Source organism: Ursus maritimus, unplaced genomic scaffold (assembly GCF_017311325.1).
Source record: "Ursus maritimus isolate PB19 unplaced genomic scaffold, ASM1731132v1 scaffold_28, whole genome shotgun sequence".
NCBI classification, from domain to species: domain Eukaryota; kingdom Metazoa; phylum Chordata; class Mammalia; order Carnivora; family Ursidae; genus Ursus; species Ursus maritimus.
The window spans coordinates 10,477,205-10,503,074 of record NW_024425341.1 but is presented as its reverse complement, the minus strand read 5'-3'; the positions used below and the strand labels follow the sequence as shown (position 1 = coordinate 10,503,074).

At 35.9% G+C, this 25,870-nt stretch overlaps 1 protein-coding gene and 1 long non-coding RNA gene across 3 annotated transcripts in view; one reads left to right on the top strand and one right to left on the bottom strand.

Moving 5' to 3' along the window:
* Positions 1-25,870, bottom strand: part of TNKS (tankyrase) — a 210,998-nt gene that overhangs the window by 160,467 nt on the left and 24,661 nt on the right. For both annotated transcript variants that reach the window (XM_040643270.1, XM_040643271.1), the window contains exon 2: positions 17,640-17,864. In XM_040643270.1, the coding sequence (XP_040499204.1) occupies positions 17,640-17,864 (225 nt within the window). The remainder of the gene's footprint in view (positions 1-17,639; positions 17,865-25,870) is intronic.
* LOC121105647 overlaps positions 1-25,870 on the top strand; it is a 156,263-nt gene that overhangs the window by 129,953 nt on the left and 440 nt on the right. The window contains exon 3 of the long non-coding RNA XR_005838251.1: positions 17,670-17,831. This is a non-coding gene — a long non-coding RNA (uncharacterized LOC121105647). The remainder of the gene's footprint in view (positions 1-17,669; positions 17,832-25,870) is intronic.

The following is a 25,870-nucleotide window of genomic DNA, read 5'->3' as shown; positions in this document are numbered from 1 at the left end:
CAAGAAGAACTGGAAGTTTAGACTACACCAGACTAAAAAGACCAGTGTTTGATATTTAAACTGCTCATATTTTCTGTCTTGATATTGTGGAAATGTGGAAAACTATGCAAATTCTACCAAAGCCAATAACATGAAGAAACAGCTGAAAGGACATCTATGTGTCCTCCGATCTCAAAACAAGTGGAGGGAAAGCACAAACGAAAAAAAATGTTTAACTGTAAGGAATTACTGAGTCTTTCTTTCTAGAAAGGTTTCAGGCAATAAGCTATTACAAATAAGCCATTTCCCTAAATTATAAACATATACTTCGAAATGGCAGGGGCAAACAATGTTATCACAAAAATAAGCATGCATATTTTAGATAATTATTTTCCAATTAAACAAGGTCCACCTGACTTTTACTCTTAAATCTTAAAATTGACCTAGACAGTATATTGTTTTCATTATGGAGTGGCTTATTCTTTCATTTTGATTTTTAAAAATGTATCCTAAACAAACTGTTATAATGCAATTCCAAAACTGCTTTCCCGTATTTCTGTAATGTAATTAAAATTATAATCCTATTTCACCATAAACTATTTTTAACCTAAGAATAATTGTCTAATAGAAACCTTACCTTTTTATTCCAGTGCTGCTGAGACACCAAATACTATTCTATTTTAATTGACAAACTGGACTTCACCAAAATTAAAAACCTTTGCTTGGCCCAAGACACCATTAAGAAAATGAAAGGTAAAGCACAGATTGGGAGAAGCATTCACAGTACACATATCTTAAGACCTATATCCATAACACAAAAAAATTCTTACAACTCAATAATAAGAATACCAAAAAAAAAAAAAAGATCTGAACTGAGATCTCACAAAAGAATATACACAAATGACCAATAAGTATATGAAAATATGCTCAACACATTCAGCCAGCAGCAAAATTCAGCTTTTTATAAAGTTCAACAGACACATCATTCCACCTAGCAATCCCACTCATAGGTATCTACCCAAGAGAACTCAAACAATATGTTCACACCAAGACCTATACACCAGAGTCCACAGCAGTCCTCTTTGTAACAGCCACAGACTGGAAAACACCAACGTCCACCAACTGTACTACATCCATGACGGAACACTATACAACAACAAAAAGGAACTACTGCTGAGCACAGTAATATAAACTGCCCAACTTTTAGCTAACTGGACTCACAAAGAAAAAGAAGACTCAAATAGCCAGAATCACACATGAAAGGAGTACATTACTACCAAGCTTACAGAACTAAGGAGGATTATAAAGAAATAATTAGGAACTGAAAGGGAAAACGAGATACCCACGTGCCAAAGAATGAAGTTAGACCTCTTAATCTCACGTCATATACAAATATTAACTCCATATGGATCAAAGACCTAAAAAAAGAACGAAAACTATAAAACACAGATGAAATGTTTAGAAGAAAGCATAGGGTTAAATCTTCATAACCTGGGAGTTGGCAAAGAAGTCTTAGGTGTGACACCAAAGCACAAACAACAAAAGAAAAAAGTAGACTTTTTAATGTTCATCAAAATTGAAAACTTTTTCACTTTAAAGTACATTATCAAGAAAGTGAAAAGACAGCACAGAAGAGGGAAAATATTTACAAATCACTTTTCTGGTATGGAACTTGTATCTAGATATATAAAGAACTCTTACAGTTCAATAATAAAGAGACAATCCAATTAAAAATGAACAAAGGACATAAACAGGCATTTCTCCAAAAACTATATACAAATGGCAAAAGGGCACACGAGAAATGCTCAACATTATGCAAAACAAGACCATAACGAAGTTCTGGCACAGAGTAGGCATTTTACGGAGTAGGCACAGAAATACGTAACACTCGGAAACAGTGTAAAATAAGGCAGACAAGGTTCCTGTGTTTCTATCAGGCACAGAGTAGGGAAGAGTACACGGAGGCGATAAACAAATTTATGATTAAACAAATATACAACTTCAGGTAATAGGTGCTATTATGTAAAATGAAACATGGTTGGTAAAATGAAACATGGTTAGAGAAACCAGACAAGCAGGGCAGGGCAAGAAATTATGAGTGTCATCGGGCAAAAGTACAAGGAATTAGCATTATGTGTGAAAATCTGGGAGGAAAGTGTTCTAGGCAAAAGGAATGAGCACATAGACTCTGATAAAGAAACAACTTCGGCTCATTCCAGAGACAGTAAGGCCAGTGTAGCTGGAACATGAAGAAAGAGAGAGGACACGCATGAAAAATTCATGATGTAGGTGGGAGTCTGACCTAGATCAAGTAGGGCCCTGATAAAGGATTAAGATGTCATTTAAGAGTAATGAGAATTCTTTGCAGAGCATTTTAACCAGGCCAATGGTGTGATCTGATTAGGGCATATAACCTGTACAGCTGCACAGGGCCCCACGCTTGGTTTAATGCTTTGCTGTCACCATCTTAAAATTCTTAATAATGGAAACATTCAACATGTATTTTGTTTTGTTTGTTTGTTTGTTTTAAAAGATTTTATTTATTTATTTGACAGAGAGAGAGACAGCCAGCGAGAGAGGGAACACAAGCAGGGGGAGTGGGAGAGGAAGAAGCAGGCTCTCAGCAGAGGAGCCTGATGTGGGGCTTGATCCCAGAATGCCGGGATCACACCCTGAGCCGAAGGCAGACGCTTAATGACTGAGCCACCCAGGCGCCCCCTCAACATGTATTTTGTAAGCAAAGTCCAATGGGACAATGGAGCATGCTGCGAGAGAAGAGAGACACTGGGCGGCAGCACATGCACACACAGTAAAATCAGAAGTTTAAAAAAAAGACGGTTATAGACAGCTGTTGAAAGATATTAGAAGAATATTTGTTTTTTTTCTCCCCCAGAAACAGTATTAGGTATCCTTTAAAGGCATAATGAGATGGCTCAAAGAATGTTAATTGTCATTCAATATTTGAAGGGATCTAAATTCAAAACCCAACCCATGTTTACTTCCTCCTCTCCCTGACCCGCCCCACCCTCTGCACCTCCCCACTCAGTACCTCTCTGGGAATGACACCCAGTCGTTGTGGTGAGGCCTAAAGAGCCATGTCCATACTAGGGAACATCTCTGGTACCAAAGATGACTGATGAAGAGTCAACATCTGACTCAAACTGGGGCAGTGGATTCTATCTCAGGTTTAAAAACCAGAATGCACTTGAAGCCAAGGCACATCAACATGAGTGGAGAATTCTCGAGTGAAGGTTCATGGACCTGTGCTGCTCAAGTCCCCAGAGCTGGCTTGGTTCTTCAATTCTGGGTTTTCCCGAATGGTTGACTCAACCATTCGACACGCACTCTGACAATTTTACATTGTTAGAACTTCATATATTGTCTGACCCTTAACAAGGGTCCTCTAAAATGTAAACAATACCAGACCTTTTAGTGTAGCTGATCCTACCACCACCCATGATCCAGAATTCCTATCCTGCTTCCAGTTTCCTACTTTTCCAATCAAATCTACTCAACACAAAGTGGATTATGCTTCCTTTAATACAGGTTTGATGGCTTCCATACATCGAAATCATTGGCTACAGAATTTTTTATCACATGAACAGAATTCGATAAGAGTAGGGAGGTAATTCTGTGATTTCAATCACTATTCTTAATCAGAAAGTTTTAACCATAAGATTTAGCATCAGATTAACGAGTAATGATATTTAAACAATAAAATTAAATCATTTGGGATAAACTACAAAGATCACGGAAAACTCAACTGTTTTGATTTCCAAAAATGTGACATGGAACATTTTCTTACTTGAGATAAGAGGAATCTATTCAAGCATTCACATCGATTTTATTACTTAAAATACTCCATCAGTTTATATTAACCTTCAAATCATTATTTTTTTGGACCAAGTATATCACCATCTATTTTGATGCTATAAACATTTTTAAATCCTGTTTTATTCACCAATGTATAAATCTAAATGCCTAGCAAGTGCCTGGAACAAAATAGGCACAAATAATACTTAGTAAAGGAGTAAATGTTTGAAAACGATAAATAGAACAGATATCTAACATGCTTGCTATAGAATCCTTCATGGACAAAAAATATTCAGCATGTTATCACAATAAAAACATTCAGCAGTCAAAATCTAAGTCTTCTAATTTGAGTGTTTTCCTAAAAAAATGGAGACCACACTGGAAACCATAGGGGACATAGATCACATCATGGCTGTTCATACCTACTGTCACCACAGGGTTCGTATCCACATTAGTCAATCACTCACTCAATATTTATTACCAAATACCTACTATGATGTACAAGGTTTTGTACGTGTAGTTAGAGACTCTAAAAAAAGATATATCTCAAAAAAATTCAGTTTACTGAGATATATGTGTAAACAGGCCATTTATAATTTAAAATGGTACCTCAGTTTCTTAAGGTATAAAATGATGATAATAATACCTCACAGGATCATTATGAGGATTGAATGAGTTAGTACAGCAGCTCAGAAGCACTATGTGTTTGTACTATTAGACTTAAATATAAAAAAAAGTTAAAAAAACAAAAGTCAATATCTACTTTAGTGGCTAGTGCATTGTAGGTGTTCAATGGTGAAGGTCAAAGTACGGAGAAGGTCCTCAGGCAATGTGCTATTTGATTTGGATCTTGAAAAATAGATAGAAATACTCAAATGAAGAGTGGTAAGGTGTTCTCTAAGTAAAAGTGGAATTTTCAAGTTTTCTAAGGACATAACACATTTGGCAGCATGATAAGAGTTTCAGTTCAATTATTTCCTCCTTGGATTGTATGTCACCATTAGATTCATTCCAAAATCTTCCACGGTTCACTGAACACCTGAAATCAAACTATCCAGGCTGATATCAAGATACTCTATAACATGGAACTAACTTTCCAATATTATCTTGTTACAATTCACTGTAAGACTTTACTTTCTGGTTAAATTGTACTGTACTGTTTTATTTTTATTATGTTATGTTAGTCACCATATAGAGTACATCATTAGTTTTTGATGTAGAGTTCCATGATTCATTATTTGCATATAACATCCAGTGCTCATTACAACATGTATCCTCCTTAATACCCATCACAGGGCTAATCCATCCCCCCATTCTCCTCCCCTCCGAAACCCTCCCTGAGTCCATAGTCTCTCATTCGTCTCCCCCTCTGATTTCCCCCCCTTCAGTTTTCCCTTCTGTCCCCTAAGGTCCGCTGTGCTATTCTTTTTGTTCTACATACGACTGAAACCATATAATTGTCTTTCTCTGCTTGACTTATTTCACTTAGCATAATCCCCTCCAGTTCCATCCATGTCGATGCAAATGGTGGGTATTCATCCTTTCTGACGGCTGAGTAATATTCCATTGTATATACGGATCACATCTTCTTTATCCATTCGTCTGTTAAAGGGCATCTTGGCTCCTTCCACAGTTTAGCTATTGCGGACATTGCTGCTATGATCATTGGGGTGCATGTGGCCCTTCTTTTCACTACATCTGTATCTACGGGGTAAATACCCAGTAGTGCAATTGCTGGGTTATAGGGCAGCTCTATTTTTAACTTTTTGAGGAACCTCCATACCGTTTCTTGTTTTCAAAAAGGTACCATCTTCTTGTTTCTCCTAACTTTTATTCTACTCTCCTCACTCAAATATATGCAAATAACTCTCCATCCTTCAAGGCTCATCTCGATTTCCACCCTCTCCATGAAATCTTGGTTCCCTCGAATATGCTCTCTCCTCCTCTACGTCCTTACAGAACTTCAGTACAGTATGCTCTTGCTGAGCCTTCTATCTTACTCATCTTAGCCTCCTATGCAAACACAGTTGACCATCCACCCAAACTTACTCCCTCTTCTTCCTACTGAAGAAGATTTGATTATATTTGGGAAGCAAGGCGCCCAGACCTAGGCAATAAATTGTGATTGGTCCTAATTCTGATAATCCCATTCCCATTTGCCAGTGATTAATCAAGCGATGAGCATGTAACTTACTTCTGAAAAATGGATTTTTTTTTATTTATTTGTTTTAGAGAGAGCCTATGAGTGGAGGCAGGGGGGAGGGGCAGAGGGAGAGGGAGAGAAGCAGACCTCCTGCTGAGTGCAGAGGCCCGACCTGGCTCATGACCTGAGATCATTACCTGAGCTGAAATTAAGAGTTGGATGCTCAACTGACTGAGCCACCCAGGCGCCCCTGAAAAATGGATTCTTAAGAGAAAGTCCTCTGGAAAAGATTTTCCCTCTTACAAAAAAATCCTAAGAAGAAAAGAGCACCCTTTTGTAACCTCTTTCTTTCCTGTTTTGAGTACTGATGTGAAAATGATTCCTTAGAGCTGCTACAACCACCCTGAAACCAAAAGAGAAAAGCTAACATGTTGGCCTATTCTCTACTTACTTCTGAAACTCTTGAGTCAATCCTGTAACCTCATATAGACTTTCTATTATACGGGTTAATAAGTATTTGTTGTTTAAGCGATTAATGGTAAGGTAGTCTGTTATTTGAAAGTGAGTATATCCTAGATAATATAATATCTTACTTCATTTCTAGAAAAGGGGCAAAAGATATGAAGAGACAATAAGCAGAAGAAAAGACATTCAATATCACTAGCCATTCGGGAAGTATAAATTAAAATCATCCTGAGCTATCCCTACACAACTACTAGAACAGCTAAAATAAAAGAAAGTGACAACACCAAATGCCAGCAAAGATGCAGAGAAATTAGATCTCTCACATACTGCAGTAGGAATGGAAAATGATACAACACTCTGGAAAATAGTATGACAGTTTCTTTAGAAAACTAAACATACTCTTAACATATGACCCAGCAATCACACTCCAAAGCATATATCTCAGAGAAATGAAAACTCATATCCACATAAAAACTGCACATAAATGTTCACAGAAGATTTATCTATAAAAATCAGAAACTGGAAACAACCAAAATGTCCCTCAATTGGCGAATGGCTAAATCATGGTATATCAACATCAGGAAATATGAATCGGCAATTAAATAAAACAAAAACAAAAACTGAAAGGCATTGTGCAGAGTGGAAAAAAGAGCCAATTTCAAAAAAAAACCACATACTGTATGATTCCAGCATTCTCAAAATGACAAAACCATACAGACAGAAAACAGATTAGTGGCTGGTCGAGGTTAAGGATGGGTTTGGGGGAGTCGACCATATAAAAGTATACCATAAAGAATGAGAGGGATTTTGTGATAATAGTTCCATATTTTGATTGCAGTGGTAGTTACGTGAATTTCCAAATGTGATAAAATGGCACAGAAATATATGCACAATGTACCAATACTAGTTTCCTGTGTTTGGTATTACACTATAAGTCCATAAGGTGTAACCAATGGGAAAAAGATGAAGGATACATGGGATCTTCTTGTACTATTTTTGTGACTTCCTCTGAATCTACAATTATTTCAAAATAAAAAGTGAAAAAATATAATAGATGCTTCTTCTTATGTAAAGAGTTTTAAAGAGTCAAATATAATAAAGCAATATGATTTTTAAGATCTGTGGTTTACTGGGAAACACAACAATCTAGCAAAGACAACACAATAGAACTTCTTGAGGCACCAATGTAAAAGTTTCATCAACCCATTATGCAAAGATTTATAGATTCAGTAGTATTAGAAAGAGATGAGAACATGTATTTTCTCTTTAATAAACATTTTATAATTTTGTGAATATTTTGTATTATTTAGTCTTGGGGTTCTACAGTATACACAACTGACGGATTCCTAGGCCATCCTAGCCAGTGTCAGCTTATAAGAAGTTAAGAGCTAAAAGCTTAACTTCACCTCCTACTCAATTATTAAACACGTTTATGTCCCTATAATAAGTCCCACAGCCTTATCAATCACCACTGACTCATGGTGACCAACTTCACTGCAATCAGTGGAGAGGGAGATAAGATACAACATACTGATTCAGGAGGCAGGAAGTCTCCGGAATCCAAAAACGGGTGAAACAAATCCACATGTCTCCAATGCACCCAACATCAGCAAAGACATATTTTTCTGCAACTTTTAATGATAAAGAGATATTAGTAGAAGTTTTCAGTGGGGGGAAAAACAGTCTTATAATTTCAAGAGACTCTATTAGCATAACATCAGAAAATCATAATCATCAATAAAAATATTCAAAAAAAGAAAATTAATTTTGAACTTAAAAAGTTTCTGGGGCAATAAAGAATGCCTGTGCTGGCCTGTGGAGATTTCCCAGGAAAACAAAGTAGTGTAGATACAAAGTCGCTGCACTCAACTGGAAAGGCCTAATTCAATTCTGTACATGCAGAAAAATGATCCCGAAGGAGTGTTTATAATACAGCTTTATATTAGGAGTTTGGTTTTATATTCTAATGTTTATCAAGGCATACACCTATATTTTTAGTTATATGACAAATCTTAGTATTTTGATGGTAAGAAATGGATTTTCTGATACAAAACCTCGTATTATAACTGATACTCAAGGACCAATAAATGAAATAAAGTAACTCAAAAGGGAAGGTAAACTAAGAGCCAGTTTCATGTGGTTGGCCATTTCACCAGCAATTTAGCAATTAACATTTCCTCCCAGAGTTAATAGTTAAGGGTTCCCCTACTACATTACAAAATTTCCTTTTTTCAAGGAAAGCTAAGGCAAACTACAGCACACAAATAAAGTTATCAACAAACATTAAAAGGACAAATCCCCATCCCCATACCAAGAGAGTCTGCCATGCATTCAGTTCTCTGTGACAATGATACCAATGACTACTGATTCTTGTCATCTTTTCCCCATCTCCATTAACCTATTCCCTCACATCCTCACATCTTCCTACTTGAACCTGAAATGAAATGATGAGATTTCAACATTACCTTTCCTTTGCTTTCTGGATCACCGAATAAACTAAAATATCAAACTGCTCATTACAGTCCGAATGAATGGTCTCAAAGCACTTCACACAGTAAACCTTTACAATGGTTACTGGACTCATTTTAAGAAACACATGGACCGCCAAGTGCAGAAGATGAAGATCTGCCCTCAGTAATAACAGTGATTTAGAGGTCGACAAGAATGAAATCTTGAGGCTCTCATTAGTCTTCAATTCAATCTAAATATTTAATTGCGCCTCACATTGAAGACAATAAAATTTCCATTTTTAAACGTAAGAAACAATTTGGCTGTCAAGTTATACACTGTTTTTCAAATTTTCATCATGTAGCACCTGATGACAATGATGACAAAGAAAATGTTCCGTCCAGGGGCGCCTGGGTGGCGCAGTCGTTAAGCGTCTGCCTTTGGCTCAGGGTGCGATCCCGGCGTTATGGGATCGAGCCCCACATCAGGCTCCTCCGCTATGAGCCTGCTTCTTCCTCTCCCACTCCCCCTGCCTGTGTTCCCTCTCTCGCTGGCTGTCTCCCTCTGTCAAATAAATAAATAAAATCTTAAAAAAAAAAATGTTCCATCTAAATAACTGTCTGTATAAGGACAAGTACTCTTCACATGAATTTAATACAAAATCTCTTTTGTTTCAAAATGCTGTCAGTCATATTATTTAACCCAAATCTCAAAATACTTCAAAACAATAATTGAAGTACAAATGAGTCCACTATATATTTATTAATCTACCTATTATAATTATTTTAAGAATACATACAAATATTATCCTTCTCTACCAACATTGTTACTTACCCTAAGTGGCTGAAACCTTAAGTACTATCAAGAAAGCAGTTAAATTTTATCAAGAAACATTCTACTACTCCCTTTAGAAAATGCCACATCTTAATAAACTTTGAAAAAGTACCTTCTATTACTGTTACAATAAATTATCACAAGTTCAGTGGTTTAAAACAGCAACACAGATTTATTATTTTAGTTCTAAAGGTTCAAAGCTGAACACCTGTTTCAGTGGGCTAAAATCAAGGGGTTAGCAGGGCTGCATTCCATACTGGAAACTCTTTTCAAAGAGAATCCATTTCCCTGCTTTTTCAATCTTCTAAAGACCCCTGCATTCCTGGGCTCAGGGCCCCCTTTCCCCATCTTCAAAGCAAAAAATGACTGGTTGAATCCTTCTTACAATGCATCACTGACTTGCTTCCTGTCTCCCTTCTCCAATTTTAAAGAATCTTGTGATACTTGGGGCCCACCAAGATAATCCAGGATAATCTCTCCATCTCTAGGTTAGCTGACTGGCAACCGTAATTCCATCTGTAACCTTAATTTCCGTCTGCATGTAAAATAAAATATTCCTAGGTTCCAGGAATTGAGATGTGGACATCTTTGGGCCATTATTTTGCCTACTATATATAGCATGTCCCTTCTTATAGTTTAAGTTTCAAAAGCACAACTATAACACACATGACCCTCTACCATCTAGTATTATTTCTATAAAATAACAAGGTAAAAATAAATAGAACAGTTCCATTATTTCCATTTGATAAACGAAGAATTAAGGCACAGAGAGTAATCTGCCCCATAATCTGTCCTAAATCAAAGTGCCTGCTAATTAGAGATCCAAGAGTAGTCACCAGGTCCCCTGATTCCTATTTTATTGTTCCTTGCTGCGGACCACAATAGTCTTTACTACTCTAAGAGCAAAATCTTCCCTATTGCTGATAACTCCTTTGTTCATTTTTATCAGGCCACAATTTAACAAGTCATCAACTGGGTTATTTATCACTTAATCTCACACACACACACATACTCGTACATATGTGTGTATGTTAATACAAAAATTACATAAACTGTATAATGTAATAATGTCTGCTTTAATTTTTTTCTAAACCAGGATCTTATCCAGGTTAATATGTTACATTTGACTGAATGAACTTAAGTTTTATCCAGTTGAATGCTTACCAATTAAGGCATGCCCTTTTCTATGGCAAAGAAAGAGAAGAACAGATAAAACACAATTATACAACAAAGACTCTCCAAAGGGTAAATAATGGGGAAAAAGGCAGAAATCCAATTACATATTAAATTATTAATTGAAATTCTAAATTGGGATAAGAAAAAATGAGAACTGTACCTAAGAATTTTTATTAATTCATTTCAACAGTTAACTTTAATTATGGTATTAAGTGATACTCTGTATAGTTGACCTAATCTCTCCTAATAAACCAATTTGTTTAAAGACTTCTTAAAAAATACCATCACATTTCTATCTTCTCTTGCATTTTTCAATAAATTTAAAAATATCTGAATCAGTATTATGTAATACAATGGGAATATTATTTCTGATCATGTTATTTTTCTTTTTTTTTTTTAAAGATTTTATTTATTTGACAGAGAGACAGCCAGTGAGAGAGGGAACACAAGCAGGGGGAGTGGGAGAGGAAGAAGCAGACTCCCAGCAGGGAGCCTGATGTGGGGGGCTCGATCCCAGGACCCTGGGATCACGCCGTGACCCGAAGGCAGACACTTAACAGTTGAGCCACCCGGGCACCCCAGGTCATGTTATTTTTCTATTAACATGAGAATAGCTACCAATTACTGAGCATATACTGCATAGATATTACACAAAGGTACTTTATTTGCATTCTCTCATTTAATCCCCTTAACAACTATATGAAGTACAGTTATTACTGCCACTTTAATAACTAAAAGACAATAAGTAACTTGCTTAAAGACCCACATCTTTTTTACTCCAACCCGTATAATATAATGCCATTGAGCCTGAAAATTTTTTTTAAGTGTTAATTGTTAGACTTTAAGTAGCAGTTTGAATTTGAGGTTTCCAAGTAAGATATATATATATATAGTAAGGATCCTCTTAGTCTTTGCATGCAAGACAAATGCAGTCAAGCATTATTTGAAAGTACAGAGAGAGAAGAAAAAAAGCAAGTGACAGGAGCTTTGGTTCTTTAAAATAACGTCACTTGCTCCATTTAGCCTCTTATACTGCCAGAAAGCTGAAGAACTCCTTTATCAAGAGAATTTCAGTTTCTTTTCTTCCAGTAGTCTTTAGAAGGTATTCCACTGACTTCAAGCTTTAAGTGCTGTAAATGTAAAGTCCTTTGCTTAATCTCCGCCCACTTATCCCCCCCCCCCCCCTTGCCTTGTAGACAACTTATTCTTTCTGCTTGGAAAACTTCAGTATATATACATGTATCTTCCTCAGTGTGTCTTTTCTCATCAATACAGCATGGAACTCTGTGGGCCTCTTCAATCTCAAGACTTGGGTTTTTCCAGCTTATCATTTGTTTAATTATTACTGATCTCTTCTATCAGTTTTTTTTTTTCTTTTTTTTTCCCTCCTGAAACTCCAATCACATGAAAGGTTTCAAAAGAATGTAGACTTCCTGGGTCTATTTACCTTTTTCTTTACGACTTCCTGATGCTAACATTTTGCTCTGTATTTGCAGTTATTTCTCACATGATCTTCTAGGCTACTAATGTGGTTTTTCTTTAATTCATCTATTGAAGTTCTTACTTTGGAAAAATATTAGATTGTTTTGGCCTCAGGAAGCTTCTTCCATATTACACTTTAATTTCCCCGAAGGAATCTTTTTATTTTTTCATTCAGCTGTTTATCCAACCCCTACAGAAGTTCTGGGCATATATTCTGATTGTTCAATCTTCCCCTCTTCGAGAATTTTTCATTTTGTTTACTGGGCTTTCAGATCTAAACGCTGGGTATTCCAATCAGTGAGAATTCCACAGGTGTTACAAAACCACACACTTCCATTATCATTGAAATTGTTCGCTTGGAAGTCAGCATGCTGTCTCATGCCTGCTGAGGAACCCAGAAGTCTCCAAAGGGAACATACTCTGTCCCCTTCTCCCTTGAGAATCACAGAGTATAAGAAGAGATGGGAGTGTGGTATAAATGCTAATAGTGTGGATCATGGGAATTATATAAAGATTTAAGAGATTTCTTTATTATCTGAGAGGCCCCATACTGGAACTTCCACCTACCAATCTTCTCAAGATCTCTGTATCAGTTATATTCATTGGGAATGACAGAAACCAATTCTGTCTACCTTAATGAGGCGGGGCCACTACCAACACTGCAGGAAAAAAAAACTGCTGTTATGAACGATTCCTTTATATCTCCAAGTCTCTGTACTCAAAATTTTACAATATAGAAGGGAGTGTCCGATTGACCAAAACAAGGCCATCCCTGTCTGCCAGGGTAGAAAGAAGAAAGGTCTGACTCCGTAAGCTTCTGTATTTCTCCCTACAATGATCACTCATTGTTTTAAATCTCCAAAATCAGAAAAGCAGTTGGATACTAGCTACCCAAAATTAAAAAAAAAAAAAAAAAAAAAAGACAAATGTCCATTATGACTTCCAGACTTTATGTCCGTTAACTTTGTGAAAGATGTGTCTACAACTTGTTTTAAAATGGAATTTCAAAGCACTAACACTTGATAGTTTCAAAAAAAATCACATGACATATATTCAGAAAAGAAGATGTCATTTATTTTAATTTTTGGTGACTTTATATCTGGGAGTAGAGCGAAGCAGGGAGAAATGAATAAGTTCTGAAGGTAGAAAAAGTGTTAATTTCTAAAGTAAATTGGATTTGTTAAATATAATATAAAAATTATATCATCAGCATTAATATAATGAACCATGACCTCTCTTCAGTAGTTGGTTTAATTATACAAGCATTTAAAGTTGATTTTTTAAAATAATCTCAGGCTGTATTTTGTTCTTTTTGATGGCAGGTACATAGCATCTAAGAAAACATGGAATAGACTTTTTGTTTTTTTAACTGGAAATCTGTACCTCTTAATCCCCTTCACCTGTTTCACCCATACCCCCAACCCCCTGACTTCCCCTCTGGCAACCACTAGTTTATTCTTGTATTTATGAGTCTGTTTAGTTTTATTTGTTTGCTTTGTTGGCATAGACTTTTAAATTGTCTTTTTAAAAAAAGTCAATAAAGGGTAAACAGAAGAAACCAGGAAATCTACATTACACAGTCAGAATTCAGGTTGAGATCTTAGCAATAATAATAGCAATTAATAAGAGCTATTACACCTGTCAGAATGGCTAGACTCAAAAAGACAGAAAATAACAAGTGTTGGTGAGGATGTGGAAAAAAAGGAACCCTCAACCCTGTTGGTGGGAATGTAAGTTGGTGCGGCTACTATGGAAATCAGTATGGAGGTTCCTCAAAAAATTAAAAATAGAGGGGTGCCTGGGTGGCTCAGTTGGTTAAACGTCCAGCTCTTGATTTCAGCTCCATTCACTGGTCTCAGGATATGAGACTGAGCCCCACACTGGGCTCTGTGCTCAGTGGGGAATCTGCTTCTCCCTCTTTCTTTCCCTATCTCTCTCCCACTGTTCCTCCCCCTGCTCACACGTGCTCTCTCTCAAATAAATCTTAAAAATTTTTTTTTTAAATAGAAATATCAACATGATTCTATAATTCTACCACTGGGTATTTATCCAAAGAAAATGAAAACACCACTTCAAGAAGATACATGCACCCTATGTTTATTGCAGCATTATTTACAATGGCCAAGATATGAAAGATATGCTAGATGAATGGATAAAAAGATGTAGTATACATTAGTATACATATACATATAAAATGGACTATCACTCAGCCATAAATAAGGATGAGATCTTGCCATTTACAACAATATGGATGAACCCAGAGGGTATTATGCTAAGGGAAATAATCAGACAGAGAAAGATGAATACCAGATGATGTCACTTATATGCACGATCTAAAAAACAAAGCAAACAAACAAAAAGCAGAAACAGACCCATAAATACAGAGAACAAACTGACGGTTGCCAAAGGGGAAGGTGGTGGGGGGATGGGAAAAATGGGTGAAGGGGAGTGGGAGATACAGGCTTTCAGTTATGGAATGAATAAGTCATGGGGATAAAAAGTACAGCACAGGGAATATAGTCAATGGTATTGTGATAAACAGCATTGTATGGTGACAGATGGTACCTATACTTGTGGTGAGCACAGCATAAAGTATAAACTTGCCTAATCACGTTGTACACCTGAAACTAATGTAACATAAGTCAATTATATTTCAATTTAAAAAGATAGCAATTAATATTATTTAACATTCATTGTATCAAATACTCTAAGTACTTTACATGTGTCATCAGCTAATCCTCCCAAGAACCCAAGTATTTCCATTTCCCATGTAACAAAACATGGTAGTTAAGTGGCCCCTAGTCTCATATACAGCTGGTAACTGGTGAGGTCAGGATATAAGCCCAGAAGATGTGCTTTGAAGCAACCACCCTGCTGCTGCCCTTAAGTCAGGGATAATGTGCCTTGGCTCTACCTTTATAAATATCAAAAGCACTGATTATTCTACCACGCATATAGAGATAGAATTAATATGAAAATAATCAGGGAAGCATTTCATCAACTAGGCAAAAACCTTTCAGAAATTAATTCTGCACACTAATCTCTCAAAACCATCAGACTCAAACTTTAAACCATTTGTCTCAAAGTGGAAATTTGCCTAATAGTAAAATTTCAGAATCCCTTAACTATACTCAAATTCAGAAAGTATGATACATAAACTATCAGAGGTTTTGGTATATCTGGTTTCCTAATAGGTTCCTGAAAGCTAATTAAATGTACAAAAGGGTCTACAACCAATCTTGTTTCCCATAATAACTATTTTAATAGCAGCCGTATCCTCAATTATATTTTGATTATAGTTTGAAGGTGCCCTTTCCCTTCCCTCAACTTTTATAAGACACAAGAAGTTAAACAGAAGGAAAGCAATATGTGCCAAAGTACACTGAGGATCGTGGGGCTGGGGGACAATGGGGATCCATTCTTTAAAAATTCAGGTACTATATCTAGTCTTCTATTTCAACAGAACCTACATAAAAGGAGCATTTTCACTATGTACTTTTGGGAGGGGGATTAGGAGGAGAAGGAAAGAATATTAATTTCGATAACACATTAAAAGCATTGACAGAATGAAAAATTCAGAGGGGTACAGGTAAGAAAATAGAACACTGAAGCCTAGAAAGGATAACAATTCAAGAAGGTGAAAGCCATATAAAATTCTACAACTAATAACAAAAGAATCCAACATATATGACAAGGTAAAGCAAGAAGGAATGAAGATAGAGAAGTTATAAGTCTAGATTAGGTAAGAATACATACCGAGTTCAATAATAATTATCACATGGTAACTTACCACAACTTAAGAGGTTTTGTGTTCAAGAGAGGGTATTTTTTCAAGCTTTTCAGGGTAGTTTTAGGTAATGACTTAGTCCAGGATGTGGTATTTTTTTTTTTTTAAAGATTTTATTTTTATTTATTTGACAGAGATAGAGACAGCCAGCGAGAGAGGGAACACAAGCAGGGGGAGTGGGAGAGGAAGAAGCAGGCTCATAGCGGAGGAGCCTGATGTGGGGCTCGATCCCAGAACGCCGGGATCACGCCCTGAGCCGAAGGCAGACGCTTAACCGCTGTGCCACCCAGGCACCCCCAGGATGTGGTATTTTAGTGAAAGACTTAGGAAATGGGAGAATCAACTGAAAAGGGAAGATCAAAAAGGACCAGGGTATCCAAAGGCTCATGTCAACGGATGTGGAAGTGACAAAAGATAATAACAGAGAATGTGATAAAGAAGTTGTAGGTCAGGCATTGCAATAATTTGAGGGAAAATGAAAAATATACTGGAGGCTAGAATAGATAGCTATAAAGAGAGAGAAAAATCTTAATAACCACACCACCATACATCTTTAAAAATGACACATATATTTGAGTTTTATGATAAAGATAAACGTGAAAGATTAAACTTGAAACGGATGTCATCCCAGAAGACAACAGTATGTAAATCAACCTGCCATGGGCTAAATAAACACCCACCACCTTGAAGGTCAAGAAATAGATACACTCAGAAGAAACTATGCTGGTCTTCTGGAAGCTTGTTTTAGATTTAAGAATGAAAGGTATACAATAAAGCAAAATCTAATGTGTGTGTATATAATATTGTGTGTATATAATATATATATTATACACACACACACATTTAGATAAATATGAAAGAGAAAGAAATGTTGATTGAATACAATTTCATATCATCTCAAAATTTAAAATGGCTGAAAAGTTCAATTTTACTTGAAATTGCTTTTTTCCTAGCCTATGGCACATGTTGAACATATTAAGCTTTGTACTACTGTATTTGAGCCACTCGCTCAAAGCTTTCCGGTGCTAATAGCTGGTGTTCACTTTCAGCAACATAAAGTAAAAGATTCTGCCTTCGTGCTAGATGACTCTCCTTGAATCAACCTAAAGCATCCAAATATGTCATCCAATTCAGTAAGAACTTGTATTTTCTAATGGCTCTCATTTGATGCTAGGATGGAAAACTGCAGTCTTTCAAAGAGACTGTAAATTAACTAAATTTGTAATAGTAATCCATCAAAATTTAGTTCCACATCAGTTAGCATTTGACTTGCATTTGGAGAGTTAATGTTGTGAATCCTGTTCTTAACCAACTTTACATTGCCATCTCCCTACTTCCCTTCGATGGAAAAAAATTGCTTCTAAGAATAAGAAGTAACAAAGCCTTCTTTACTTATTCTGAGAGAACACTATTCCCACCACAATAAAAAAAGAAAAAATGGTAAACCTTTATTTAAAATGTTATACCTGTCAGACTGATCTTACAACTTAGATATCATCAAATAATACTTACCGATACATACGTCGATTTTCCCTTTAATAGCAGCTTCATGCAGAGGGGTATAGTTCCAGTTATCCCGAGCATTTGGATCAGCTCCTTGACACAGTAACAGACTCACAACCTCAGCATGGCCGAAAGAACAGGCATTATGAAGCGGGATGAGACCTCCATCATCACGAGCATGGACATTAGCACCCATCTGTAGTAAGTGTTCTACGACATCCTTCCTTCCAAACCCTAAAAAGAAGGATAATATACACTGAAGCAATTTTGTAAAAAGATACATTAATACTTCTTTAATAATATTAACCAATATGAACGCTTGCAGTACTGTCTTCTATAGCAAAAAGGGTTAAAAAAAATTGGCTACCATTCAAATGGATTCTCTCCTCTTACAGAACTCAGAACTAAGAAAGCTCTTCCTTAAGTCTTTGTGCAGTTCATTCAAGAGACATTTCTTTCTTTCTTTTTTTTTTTTCCAAAAGACATTTCTTCAACACCTTTTATGTGCCGGGCAACTCTGCTAGAAATACAAGATGAATAAGACTCCGGTCCAAGGCATGCATTCCCCCTCATGCTTCACAAGAAAAAATTTTATGTATAAAATCCATCTATTTTAAGAAATGAAGGTTATTTAAATACTACTGACAACCAAATCTAAAACAAATTACAACACAACATTATACCAGAAAAACTAGAGAAGAATGTATGGATACCAGAAATATGTGGTAATAGTTTGGTTATAAGAACTACAAAAAGAACTAAAAATAATGCCAAAATATCTACTCTTGGGACTGATTGCCAAACTAAAAGCAAAACAATGTAAGCTTGGATTTAGTGAGTCTGAGGAAACAATATGACAAACAAGTGGGGCATTTAGAAAGACAGAACTAGAAAACTGATAAGTATCAGAATTTTCAGACAGAAAAAGCAGGGGGAAAGAACGGGTCTGAATCAGTGTAAGGACTAGGCACACACTGAGAAAGGTAAAAATTACCAAGAAAGTACATTAGGGAAGTCAAAGAGCAACAACAGCACGCAAAGTCCAGCATGATGAGGATTTAGAAGGGAAAAAAGCCATGGACAATTTTAAATTATAGCACAGTGATGAAATTACAAGTTACACTGTAATGGATTAAGAAGAAGATTATAAGCATTAGTATTTTTATCTTTATAAGCTAATATCTTTCTTAATGATTCTTTCGCTCCTACTTTAAATTTTATCTGGTCTTACTGTCTAAGTACCACTACCTCCATGCTATTATTTACTGTGCAATGCAGTTAGAAAGTGGCATCATAAACAAAACTAAAAGCATAAAATGGTCCTATCTTCCTTCATTTTATGCATATAAACTGAGAACTATGAGGAAAACAGAAAAAAAAATTATTTCAAGATATGTTCTCCACACTATCTACATTTATAATTCATTCAATCCAGGAAAACAGGCTCTAAGAAAAAGTCTCCAGAACAAAAGACGTGTTTCCACAGATACATATTACAAAGTCAGAATTGGGTTTCCATAGAAAATATCCTTCAAAAAAAGCTGAAAATTTTGGGTGAAAAGAGGTGAATAGTGTATTACTAACTGAAATACCAAAAGTATAGGATACATGCTAATATAACTATCACCATCTTGCTGTTGGTTCCTTAATACCTACACAACTTTCACAGATGTTAGGTTCTGTTTATTTCTCTAACTTCAGCGTCCTTCACTCTACTATCACAGCCTTACTCTTCGTCGGGCCATAGCTGCTTTCCTTACTCATGAAGATTTCATGATTTTCCTTTTACGGATTTGAATAAAGTCTGCATGGCAAACTCACATTCCCTAATCAATGCACTGATAATATCTGAGAATGAATTTCCTTTCTTCACTAATAAGCAAGTAAGTTAAAATAAGATACTTTTTAAAACTTATCAACTGGCATTTTAAAAAGTATCCATTGTAACTTTGAAGCAAAACGGAAAGTGTGTGTTTACTTTTTACTAGTACTTTTAGACCTAAAATATAAAAAACAAACCAAAAAATGCTTGGTATCAAACTGACTGTGGGGAAATGGAATTGTGCTCACACACTGATAATTTGAGCGTGAACTGGTACCAAATTTTAGAAAAAAATACAGCTTTATATGAGCAAAGACTCTGTATCAAGATGTTTATCAAAGCATTACTTATAGAAAACCATGGAAAGAATTCGAGATGTCCAAAAATAATGGCTCTGTTAAGTAAATGATGGTTTTTCATATATCATCCTGTACTAAAAGGATGCTATAGAACATTGTGAATATACTTAATGCCACTGAATTATACACTAAAAAATGGCTAAAAAGGTAAATTTTATTTTTTAAGTTTTAAGATAGAAAAAAAGATTAAATCACTAAGAATTTCCTTTTCTTCTCTTTATCTGTTTTCCTATTATCATAAAAAAACACAGTTTTGTATAAAATTTATCTAAGTGTATACACATACATGTTTATAAAAGAAGGTGGAAGTAAACAGTCAAAATCAGTAGACAATGAAGAAATTATCTCTTTTAACTTGGTCTTGTGTTAATAAAACATATTATTAAATCAGAGGTTTTGTTATTCACAACAGTCCCCTATTTAAACGACTTAGAAATTTAGCACTTAGTAATTTAGAAAAGTTATTTAAAATGTAAAGTTTACTTACAACATAAATTTTACCTGTTCCATTGAGTAAAATCAGAATTGGTCATCATTCTATAATGTTAAACGCTCAAACATTATTTTCACACATAAAGAGAATTCATTATCTCTGATGGTTATACAAGGCCTCTGTTTCACAAACAAGGTTTGTAGTCATAATTATCCCTATAATTGAATTGCTTATTTGGGTCTAAAGAACCAAAATAAAAATAGTAATTAGGTTCAGAACTGCATAGAATTTGAAGTAACTTATCACTAATTAACTGTTCAGAGAATAGTCCCTAAGTGAAAGCATTACAGACACATACTGCAGACAAGATTTTCAGTGTCTCATTTCATTAAGCTAGCACATGTTTAAAAAATAGCTAAATCACAATTTTTTAATGTAGCTGCTTATACACAGTTGCTACTTATACATGTATTTATGGCTCGGTGTTATGAAGTACAGAAGGAAAACCAAGACACCTTCTCTCTCTGATCCAGCAAGACTGTAATTCTCTGATCTTTACCAACACACAACATGTGCTATTGAGTTATACTAGAGGTATACTTCAACTTTTACAAAAAAACTCTTTTTGCTCGAAGTACATGCCCTATTCTTGGCAACACTAAAATAACAATAATGGTTAAGTAACTAACATTTAGTAAGCTCGTATGTGTCAAAAAGTATGCCAAATACTTGACGTGCATCAGCTCCTTATGATAACACCCTGTGGGAGATACCATTATCCTCATTTTGTTAAGTGGTTCTTTTCCTCAGTGCTGATATTCATGAGCTGTGCTTCTCAATACACATCTCAATTCTGTCTACTACCCAGTGCTACCATCTCGGTTTGTAGTTCCATGATCTCCCGTCTAGACTTCAGCATACAGCCTTCGAACAGCATATAACCTTCTAACTGGTCTCTCTGCTGTCACATCTGCTGCCTTACAATTCACTGTTAACACAGGAGGCAGACTGATCTTTTCAAGGCATATATCAGAGTAGGTCATTTTCCTGCTTAAAATCCTGCAGTGGGTTCCCTAATATTAACACATGCAATAAAATAATGCTACAAACTCCTTAGGACCTGCAAGGCTTTATGTGAGCTGACCCCTCTCACCTCTCCCATGTCATTGAGTTTTATTTGCCCTGTCTTTCACTTTCGGTTTCCTGAATATGACAAACTCCTTTCAGCCTAGGGGACTTTGAACTGTTCTCTGAGAACTTGCACCCGGATCTTCACATGCCTCACTCCTCCTGCCATCCAACTATCAGCCCAAAGATAAGCAACTCAGAGGACTCTGACTGACCGCTCAATTTAAAGTCAATTTCCATCATTATTTTCAATAGCACGCAGTTTTACTTTCTTTCTGCATTTAATCACTACCTGAAATTACCTCGTTCATTTACCTACTTGCCTTTTATATATCTCACCATTCAAAGATGTGTCATAAAAAGAGGTACTCTTGAGTTAGGAGCTATCTCATGAACCGGTGTGTCTCAAGCATCTAAAATAGTGCCTGATACACAGTATGGCTTCAGTAAAATATTTGCTGATTACATGAATATACATAATGTTGCTTACTTCGTCATAATTAAATCAAAGAGCAACTAAGTAGCTTTTAATTTTATATTTTTAACTTACAGAAAGAAAACATCTAAAGGCTTTTCCAGCTACAAAAATATCAGAAATATTTTTAAATATTTACAAAAAAACAAATTTTCACAAAGGAAAATCATCTGTAATGCCATCATCACCCAGAGATAACCACATGAACATTTTGATGATTAAACTACCAGATTTCTTTTTTTGCATGTGTGTATATGTCTTTGCTCTGCCATATGTCTTTGCTCTGCCTCTTCACTTTTCAACTATCTTAGATATATTTTCAGGTAAAAATTTCAAAAGTATACATCATTTTCTTATGAATTACTTAGCCTTCTACTACATGAATATGTCATAAGTTATTTAGTTGGGTGGTTTCACCATTATAAAAAGGAGATTTTGCCATTATAAAAAAAATTAAAATAAATATCCTTATATACATGTCTTCATACATCCATCCAGTTCTTTATGATAAATTGCTTAAAGTAGAAGGACTAGGCCAAAGGATATGTGTTTAAAATTTCATATGTTGCCAAACTGTCCTCTAATTCAGTGTATCATTTTTCATTTTTAACCAAAATGCTTGAGTACACCCATTTCCCCATCTTGTGTACGTGAACACATATTTATAATCTTTACAAAGAGGCAAAAATAGAAAATGCACTCCTTAACTTACATTTTCTGGGCTTAGACAGTTGCTCTTTTTTTAGAAAATTAAATATATGAATACAGTTGAAATCTCTCTTAATCATAGTCTTCTCCTTTCTTCCCCGAAGATCCCACTACATAAGCTCAATGTTTGTTATACTTGCCTGTATTTTTATACTTTTTATCTATGTGTGTTTTTAAACACTATTTCACATTAATATATTTACATATTATATATTTCATATTCCATGTTATTATCTATATTCATATTATATTGTCAATATCACATGGTCTTCAATATCTATTAGTGAGATTAATAGTTGTGACAATTAACCCCTCTTCTTGCTGACCCACAGAAACTCATATTGCTCAGGAATTGGTCGGAATGTAATATATTAGCTAAGAGAAGGTAAACCTTTCCCCAGTCCAAGGAGTGAATCCTGATTACTCTAAGCCAGAAAGGCGATTCTATTCCTCTTTGGCAGTGACTGGCAAGGAGACAGAATGGAGAATCTAGAAGCTTCTGGAAAGACTTTTCTCCCCGCTAATAGAAGATATGTAGAAGAAAAAGGACCTTTTCTCCTCTCTCCCTTCCTCTCTATTTTTAGAAAATTCTCACATAAAGTTATGACATTCAGAGCTGCTCATACCACGATGGGAAGGTCAAGAGAATTATGAAAATCCTAGCATAGAACCCTACTGTGCTCACAGAGTATTCAACCAATTCTTGAACTTCCTACCTCTAGACTTGTCAAGCAGGAAATAAATGTCCTTAGGCTTAAGTTTCTGTTAGTTGAATTTTGGAATTTTTGGAGCTGAACCCATGCTAACTGATACAAATATTTGTTTATATGTTTACTGATCATTCAAGTTTCATTTGTCACCCTTCAGTTCATGGTCTAGACCGAATTTTTTGTCTTTTCTTATTATTTTGTAGATCTTTATATATTCTAAACACTAATCTTGTATTGGTTACATTTATTAAAAATACATTATTTTGTTTATCTTGTCTTTACACTCTATTTACAGTGTTTGATTTCAGACAAGTTTTAAACTTTAACATAATAAAATATGTCAATCTTCCCCTACACTGTGCTTTCTACATAATCTGTATGAAATCCTTCCTATTCCTACACTGTTCGTACATTTTCTTCTAGATTACTTTTATAATTCTGCTTTCCACATTTTTTTAAAAGATTTTATTTATTTATTTGAGCCAGAGAGAGCCAGAGAGCATGAGCAGAGAGAGGGGCAGAGGGAGAGGGAGAAGAAGACTCCCCGCTGAGCAGGGAGTCCAGGCTCTATCCCAGGACCCTGGGATCACGACCTGAGCCAAAGGCAGACGCTTAATCAACTGAGCCCCCCCCACGGTTTCCACACTTAGATCTTTAATCCTCCTGTATATACGCTATCGGTTACAGATCTAATGTTATGTTTTCCACAACTCTTCTCTTTGGTTGATCAGTTTGTTTAATAGTTTAACTTCAAAAAAAGTCTAAAATACCAAATAGGGCAGTATCAATCCCCCTTGTTCCTCTTAAAAAATTATCCTGGCTATTACTGCCTTTTGATGTTCAATGGAATTACCTTTAAGTACCATGAAGAAATGTGTTAGAAAAAAATTTTTAAAGACTATTGATTAGAAGTAATTCTGTAAAGTTGACAAATTTACAATACTGAGTCTTCTAATCCATGGATATGATATACCATGTTATCATGTATATCCATGTGTATCATATACATACCTCCCCTCAAATTCACACCTTTTATTTTGTGTTTTTTCTCCATTAATATCTTGTACATATTTGTCAAGGATTTGGGGGTATTTTAAGGTTTTTGTTGATACCGGGACAGAGAAGGCAGTGGTACATTGGGGCTGTCAATAAAACCAGATCAGACAGAGCCTCTGAGTCATAAGGAGTTTGGATCCCAGTAGGAGTTTGTCAGCCAAGATTTGTCTGCTAGCTGATGTGACCAGAGATCGTTACGACAAAATGAGGTCAGAAGACAGGCAAGAGCTAGATTACGTAGGGCCTTTATCAGTGACAAACACATCCAGCTACAAATAATGGAATACTCAACTAGTGATACCTCAAAAAAAGAAAAAAAAAAAAAAGTAGAGATTTCACATGTCTCACTAAACTTGTCCACTCAGAGGCAATTCAGGCTTATACAGCAGTTTAACAAGAGCTCTTTAAAAATGTTTCCACCCTGGCATGCTTAGCATGCATAAGCTACCTTCTCCTCGTGTGGCACCTCATGGTCACAAAAGAGTGCTACACCTCGGGGCGCCTGGGTGGCACAGTCGTTAAGCGTCTGCCTTCGACTCAGGGCACGATCCCGGCGTTACGGGATCGAGCCCCACATCAGGCCTCTCTGCTGGGAGCCTGCTTCCTCCTCTCCCACTCCCCCTGCTTGTGTTCCCTCTCTCACTGGCTGTCTCTCTGTCAAATAAATAAAAATCTTAAAAAAAAAAAAAAAAGAGTGCTATACCTCAAAGCCTGGTATTCGGGTTCCCACACAAGAAAGAAGAGGGCAAAGCGAAAAAAGGATTTCTCTTAGTCTTTATTATTAAGGAAGCCTCTCTAAGATACTCCCACTTATACCTCATTAGCCAAAAACTAGTCATCTGTCCAGCTCCCCAAAAAGTCTGGCAAGTCAGTTTTTTTATAGCTGGGCACACTGCTGCCTTCTACAAAATAACCAACGGTATCTGTCGCAGCTTCTAAGTCATGAGTAAGAAGTTTGAATTTTATTTTAAGTATGTGGGAAGCCCTTTATAAGAGAAATTACTTGATTGTACTCAAGTCTTAAAAGGATTATCAGTTGGCTATGTGAAAAGTAGAATGAAGAAGGTCAAGAGCAAAATCAGAGAAATAGGCTAAGAAAAATCTACCATAGTTTGGGCAAGAATTGACGGTGGTTTGGAGTAAGACAGTAGCAGTACCGACGGGTCAAAAAGGAAAGGCAAGAAAGACTGGCTCCCAGGTTTCTAGCCTGAGCAACTGAGTTTATGGAGGTGCCATTTGGGGAAGGGTCAGGGCAAGCAGGTAGCAATAAAAAGTTCACCCAGATGAACTGTTCTTCTCTAACTCCTAAACTAAGCAATGTGAACCTGTTTTGTAAACTGCAGTACACGCTTTCCCCTAAACAGTGTGTGAGAAACAATTACATTATTTTACATATTCTAAGAAGTTTTAAAATATACTATGTGGAAATCACTGTGCTGGAATTGTGAGGAAAACCTAAATTCGTAACACAAAGCCTAACCTCAATATGTCACCAGTTAGACCCCAAGACCTGACCTTTACTGCCTACTTGCTTGTACCAACTAACCTT